Source organism: Cryptomeria japonica, chromosome 8 (genome assembly GCF_030272615.1).
Source record: "Cryptomeria japonica chromosome 8, Sugi_1.0, whole genome shotgun sequence".
In the NCBI taxonomy this organism is placed as follows: Eukaryota; Viridiplantae; Streptophyta; class Pinopsida; order Cupressales; family Cupressaceae; genus Cryptomeria; species Cryptomeria japonica.
The window spans coordinates 575333281-575341011 of record NC_081412.1 but is presented as its reverse complement, the minus strand read 5'-3'; the positions used below and the strand labels follow the sequence as shown (position 1 = coordinate 575341011).

Here is a 7731-nt window from a genome sequence, read left to right as displayed (position 1 = left end):
ATTATATTCGAAAAAGAAATGTCTATTTTAAATAATTTTTTAATTTTTTTCTTTTTTTACATTTAAATCAGTAGATATAGTCTTAGATGAGAAGACAAGGATACATGGCTATATGGAACATTTTATTCCAGTTTCATACGCATATAAATAGGTAGATATAGATATAAATTGGCTACACCCGTTGATTCAGATCACATGAATTACTACAACCGTCCAGAGCAATTTGGTTGATCTAAAGTCCAGTGTCAAATAATCTTTTTTCAGCCGCTTTCCAGTGTGGAGGGAGCACAGGTTTTTCGGGCCACAACATATATCCGTCAAACCCTGAAGTTACAACGAATTTGAACTGTAGATCTCCACTTGGAGGGTTGCTTATGCTCCACACTGATGATCCATCTTTGCGTGTCAAGTACTTCCACTCAAAATGGCCAACCTGCACAACATCTACGTTAACAATATTTGTATGTCCTCCTTGATATAGAAATTCCACAGCCAAATAGTCGGGATAACGACTGCTCTCATCAACCTTTACAGTCAGATTATGTCCTTCATATACATAGAAGATCCTTTCATATTCGATGTCGGCAATCCCTTTTCTTTGAAGAGCAGCGCCCTTGTGTGGGAGTGCCAAGGTTGCAAACGTATGCTTTGGAACCACAAAATCCGTTTGGTTGTTTGTCGTCATGTCTGTGACCACTATCTTTTGCCATGTCCCACTACACAGATCCAGATCCAAACACCTTATCTGATAGCATGCGCTACATCCGACGCCATCTCTATATAATTTGGGGGTTGTTGCTGCCACATTTGGGCCATTCAGTCTCGCAGCAAAGGAACTGTATCCACATGCACCAACTTTAATAGCCCTTTTGCTGTGATGATAGGCCAGTTTAGAACGGTGGATGCAACTATTGCAACTCAAAACTGGAGTTGCAATAAATGAAGTGCAAGCTAATGCCAAATAAAAGAAGCTCAAAATCACCATGGGTTGAGGAGTGAGAGACACTGTAATTTTAAATTTTTTATTTAATATAATATTGTAAATAAACTGTTTTTTGTATATAGACATATAATTTTTTTTTAAAAATTATTTTTCAAAATATTGGTAATAAAATCAATTAATTATTTATATAGGGATTTTATTCATGCTATTTAAATTAAATTAAACAAAAAATTAAATTATTTCATTACAAACATTACACAACAAATATTTCTATTAAAAAAATAAACTCAATTATTATATATATTCTTTATCATTATATTTTTTTATAATTTTTTAAAAATCATTCTATTTTTCAATAATTTTTTTTTTATCATTCTAATGTTTGTATTGTACAATTTTATAGCTATTAATTTATTTTATTAATATTATAATCTTAAGGTGATAATTAATAATTGAATTTAAGATTGATTTTATTATTACATTTATAAATAAATAATTTTTTTAATTAGATTATGTTTTAAGAAAATAACTATAATGTTTATATTATAATTTAATTATTAATAATATTTTATTAAAGTGTGAGATATACTAATATTACATAAATATAATTAAAATAATATAATTTTAAAACAGTACAACCTGAGTTGGCCTAGTGTTGGACAACTTGTGCTCTTGAAAGAGAGGCCACAAGTTCAAATCTCAAAGGGGGTAGGGTATGTACATCTTATTGGCTATCTTTTTGTTTTTCACCATTTTTTGTTTTGATGTGGAAATGGAGGGAAAAGATAAATATAGAGATAGAAAGTGATATATATATATATATATATATATAAAACAAGATAACAAGATTGAGATAAAGGGAGACAAGTATATAGAGAGAGGTAGAAAGATAGAGAGGGAGATATAAAATAAAAGAGATAGAAAGATGTAGAGGAAGAGAGAAAAGGAAAGATAGATCTACATGGTGATATAGTGTGATAGATTACCAATACACACATGTTTGTGATAGGGAGAGAGGGGGAGAGGACGAGGCATGTATATATAAAGGAAGAGATAAATATAGACGAAATGGTATATAATATAATATATAATATTTAAATATTACATATAATTATATTATATATTTTAGAAATGAAATAAACATAATTGAATAATAATTTTATATAAAAATTAAATATATAACATTTAACTATATAATTTTATTATATAAAAATTTATTTATTTTTTAAATGGAGCATGTATATATCATATTATTTTATTTTGTAATATTATATTAGTTAAATAGATAATATTTCTTAATCTAAATTTAAATATTAAAAATTATAAGAATTTAAAATATTGATATTACAAACAATAATAACATTAATTGAAAGATAAATTCAATATTAACAAATAATTTTTTAATTATAAAATTGAACATAAATATAGTTAAATTCTTAAATAAATTAAATTTTAAAAATTAAAACTATAATTGAAATAAAAGATTAAAAATAGAATAAAATAAAGTATACTAAAATTAATACAATTTACATTTTAACTTTTACATTAAAATTAAAGTAAAATCATTATAAAAAAGCTAAAAAAATGGAAAAAACATATTCAAACTATTTCAAAAAATGTAATTTTGTTTATGTAATTTTTTAATTATTTTTGATATCATAAATAATTTCAAATATTATTAATTTTTTTTAATTTTATAATCAGTGTTTTATTTTTTTAATATTATTAATGTAAAAAATATTTAGATCCCTACCATAAGACATTTGAAAACCTTTTTTTTTTCTCATATTTGATTCGGCATCTTTTTTTAATGATTTTAATATAAAAACAAGATAAAGCATAGATTAAATTTTTTTGACATAATTTTGAAAGCAAATTAATTGAGTGAGATGAAAACATTAGTATCTGCCTATAGATAGGCGAGACTAATAATAATAATTATAAATTACAACAAATACAAGCACTTGTTAATAATTTTTTTTAACAAAATAGATTTTATTTTTTATCTATTTAAAAAATATTTATTTGTGAAAATATCACTACAAATTTTATAACAAAACATATTAAATTAATTATTTTTTTCAATGGTACAACTTGAGTTGGCCTAATGGTGAAGAACTTGTGCTCTTGAAATAGAGGTCAAAAGTTAAAATCCCACAAAGGGGTCAGCTTCGGCCCATTACTTATCAAAAAAAAACTTTTGCCGACTAAATAATCAGATTTTCAACTATAAAGATTTGAACAGTTTTAATTAAAAAACAAGCGCCACTAGTAACAAGTTTGCCTTCATAATATTATAATAATAGTAATAATATAAAGTTATAATTTAAATCAAAAATATAAAATGAGAATTGAAATCTTTAAATGTAATTATAATTTTAATCTTGATAAATTTATTATATTTTATTTAAATATATTTAAGTTAATTATTAAATATATAATTATAATTTAAATTTAATTTGTTAATTTTTTTTTTGAATAAAGGGGTAAAAACTTTATTGAAAATCAAACACAAAAATTACAAGGAGGACCAGAGCTCCAAGGCCCCAAAAAAGAGCCACAAGCCCAGCCCAAGATCAGCCAGCATCATAACTATCCATGTCCTCAGTAAAAATCTTCTCCAAGACCTGATAGTAATTCGAGGAGAGATGCTCCTAGCCTTCAATTTTCCAATCACTGCCATGTTCCGAGACCCACTTAGCCAAACAATCAGTTGCTCTATTCCATTCACGAGGAATGTGGATGAAAGACACCTGCTCCATTAAAGAACTAATTTGAAGAATCTGATGAACAATCCGTGCCAGCTGCCAATGGATCCCACTCACCTTTTGCTCTATCAACAAGCTAACAATAATTTGTGAATCGGATTCATAGATAACCTTCCTTCGATCCAACTCCCAAGCACGCTCCAGGGCATAGAGAATAGCAAGTCCCTCCATAAAATTATTAGATTGCCTCCCTTTATGCACTGAAAAGAAGAAAACCACCTCCCCCATACAATTCCTACCAACTCCACCAACCCCAGTAGGGCCTGGGTTACCCCTGGAGGAGCCATCAGTGTTAATCTTGATAAACTCATCCTGAGGGTGTCTCCACTTTCCCACCCTTTGGACCTTCTTCATAGCCCGTCTACCTCTCCTGACACAAGTGGAGGCAGGAGACAACTCCTGCCAGCCAAACCTACTCACAATATCCGCCTCATCTCTATCCAAAGGAAAATTCACCTCACATTTAGCTTCCACCATCTCCTGAATCATAACCATGATTCTATTCCACACTTGCTAAACTAACAGTCTAACCTCATGAAAGATCCTCCTGTTCCTCTCGAGCCAGACCTGCCAGAGTATGAAAATGGGCCCAATATACCAGACAGTCTAGAGGAAGGAGGACAAGATAGGAGGTCTACCCAAACTGCTCCAAAACTCCACCATATAATCTATATGAACACAAGGGTGCTTCCACACCCCCCACCAGTAATGCCAAATAAGCATAGAGAAGAGGCATGTGAAGAACAAATGTGAGGAATCTTCCTCCCCATTACCACATAAAGCACAAATAGAAGGCCCCAAGAATCCTTGCTTGCGAATATTGTCCCAAGTTAGGCTTCTATTCAAGGCTAGAGTCCAAGAAAAGTAGTTGCACTTTGGCCAAGAAAAATTATTCCACACCTATTTCCACTAGTGCACCTCTCTTCCCTCCAATCTTTGGTTCAACAGTTCCTGGTAACCACTAGCCACAGTAAAGACGACCTTAGGATTTGGAGACCAGGAAAGTCCATCCCTACCCTTGAGGGCACTATAGTGTCTACTCACCAGAATGCCATGGAACTCAGCACACTCTTCCTCCATCCCAACAATCGGCCATTCATTAGGAACCTTCCACCACTCCAACTCCAACCGCCCGCACCTATAAACAACCTTGAAGTCACTCACCCTTGACCACCCTGCCTCCAAAAACCTCTAGCTAAGGTTCCTAAGGTTAGGAAACTGATCAAGGATTGGGGGGTTACCATCCCAAGAGTCGTTCCAGAAAAGGACCCCTTCCCCACTCCTACAGATCCAAAAGAGTCCTTCCTTAATGAGAGAAGCCCCCTTCTTGAAAGTATACCAAATCATTGAGCCTTTTCCCTCAAGCGGATATCTTGGAACCTCCTCCAAAGGGATCCTTTGCATATATTTGTAGGCCAAAATCTTAGCCCAGCCTCGATCTCGCTCGACACACCACCTCCAGTACAATTTAGCTGCCAGAGCCTCCCCGAATAAAATAGCCCACCTTAAGCCAATCCCCCCTGACTGTTTTGGGCTATACACCAAGTCCCAATTGACAAGACTCCATTGGGAAGAGGATAGATTGCCTGCCCATAAGAATTGCCTTACCAGAGAGTCCAAACCCTTCAAGAAACACTTAGGGGCCACTTGAAGCATACATCGATAAATCAGAAGAGCCTGAACCACTGACTGAATTAGTTGAACCCTCCCAACAAACGATAACCATCTGTGAGTGCAGTGTTCAACCTTCGAGCAAAATTTATCCAAGATACCCTGCCATGACTCCCAAGGAGGGTTACCAGGAGAAATAGGAATACCCAAATAAGTCAAGGGCAAAGAGCCAACTTGGGATCTCAAGATAAGAGTAATCCTCCTTTGAATAGTTCCAGGAGTGTTGAAGAAAAGGATATAAGATTTATCCTCATTGATCAGCTGGCCCGAGGCCCCTAGATAAACATCCAGAACCTTACATAGATTAGTAGCTTGTCTGATCTGAGCAAGTCCCATCAGGGCCATGTCATCAACAAACTGCAAATGAGATTGTGGCTGCAATTCATTACCCCAACTCCAACCCTGAATACTACCCAGACCCACATTATGCTTAATCAGCCTCCCTAGGCCCTCAGCCAGTAGAATGAATAAGTAAGGGGAAAGGGGGTCCCCTTGGCGAAGACCCATAGAAGCACCAAACAAATCAGTATGATCACCATTGATTAGCACTGAGAAAGAGGTGGACGTAACATAACTCATAACCCATTGGATCCATTCCTCAACAACGCTAAAAGCCCTAAGGATCTTCTGGAGGAAGGACCAACAAACTCTATTGTAAGCCTTAGCCATGTCTAGCTTGACAAACATAACTTTTTCCTTGGAGATAGCCATAGAATGAATGGTCTCTGTAGCAATGACCACACCATCCATAATTTGGTGCCCTTCCACAAACCCGCTTAGCTCCTCAAAGATAACATCCCCTAGACACTTCTTCAACCTATCTGCTATCAGCTTAGAGATGATCTTATAAATCACATTGCGGAGAGAGATAGGGTGGAACTAGCCTAACCGGTCAGCCCCATCACACTTGGGGATTAGCACAATGAAATTCGCATTTAAAGCCCGAAGCATCTGTTATTCCTCTGGGACTCCTAGACTACTTCCAGTAAGTCTAGTTTGATGATATCCTAGAACCCTTGAAAGAATTCAATTGGGAACCCATCCAGTCCAGGAGATTTTCCTTTCCTCATGTGAAAAACAATCCTCTCGAGTTCTTCTAGCAAAATAGGACCCATAAGTTGCTCATTCATCTCCTCAGTAACAAGAGAAGGAATGCAAGCGAGAATCTGATTCTCCTCCACAAATTCCCCCTGCAAATCCTCACTAAAGAGGGATCGGAAATACTGTAAAGACTCCCTAGAGATATCCTACAAGGATAATAATAACTCACCTCTATCATTGACCAGAGTAGGAATGGAATTTCCATGTCTTCTTGCTTTCACAAAGTTGAAGAAGAAACCAGTGTTCTTATCGCCTGCTTGAAGCCAATCAATACAGGCTCTCTACTTCTAGTATATTTCTTCCTTCATCTCCCATTCCTCTAAAGCCTTGACAACCCTGTCCTCCTCCCTAAGAAAGGCTTCAGACAAACCATGCTCTCCGATTTCACTGGTGATGGCATTCAACACTATTTGGGCAGCTTTCTTAGTGTGAAAAATGTTCCCGAAACCCTGTCGGTTCCACTATTTAAGCTGAAACTTAACAAACTACAGTTGTGTGGCAAAAGTGTACATAGCAATGCCAAAGGCCGACCTCCACTTCCTCCACCACTGCTCAACAAGAGCCTGCAAAGAAGGATCCCGAAGCCACATAAGTTGGAATTTGAAGGAAGGAGAGGGAGCAACCCAGGTAGAAGAAGAAACTAGCTTGATAGGCCAGTGGTTTGACCCTCTCTAGTCAAGAATCTTAGAACTTGTGGACCACCCCCCACCAACCCAAAAACTAGAAACTAGAAATCAATCTATCCTCTTTGCAATCCAATACTCCCCCACTCTCCTATTGTTTCAAGTGAACAAACCATTACCAGGCTTAATGTCAACAAGATGCAACAAAGATATACTATCCTGGAAAAGGAAAGAAGAAGGTTCCAACCGCATGACACCCCCCTTATTCTCATTCAACTCAAGGATGGCATTGAAATCTCCCACCATAATCCAAGGATGAAAAGGGACCAACCTTCGCATACAAGAAATATGAGACCATAAATTCTTCTTACCCTGAAGATCAGTGGGGGCATAGATATTAGTAAACAAGATAAAATCCCCAATCTCAAGATAATAGGCAACCCTGGATAATGAGGATCTGGAAGCCACCCACCAGACAGAGTGAATCCTTAAAGGGTTCCATAGATAGGCCACCCCTCCAGAGGAACCAACTGCCCCAATACAGTGACACTCGCCTCGCCCCTAGAGTTTCTACACTAGACCCATCATACTCTCCACCGAAAGTTTAGTTTCTTGCAAAAATAGG

General features: G+C 35.7%; 1 protein-coding gene across 1 annotated transcript; it reads right to left on the bottom strand.

Moving 5' to 3' along the window:
- Positions 1–232: 232 nt before the first annotated feature.
- Positions 233–685, bottom strand: LOC131048147 (expansin-like A1). The gene has a single exon (XM_057982023.2). It carries the CDS (start codon positions 683–685, stop codon positions 233–235), a length of 453 nt encoding a protein of 150 aa, XP_057838006.2.
- Positions 686–7731: the final 7046 nt, after the last annotated feature.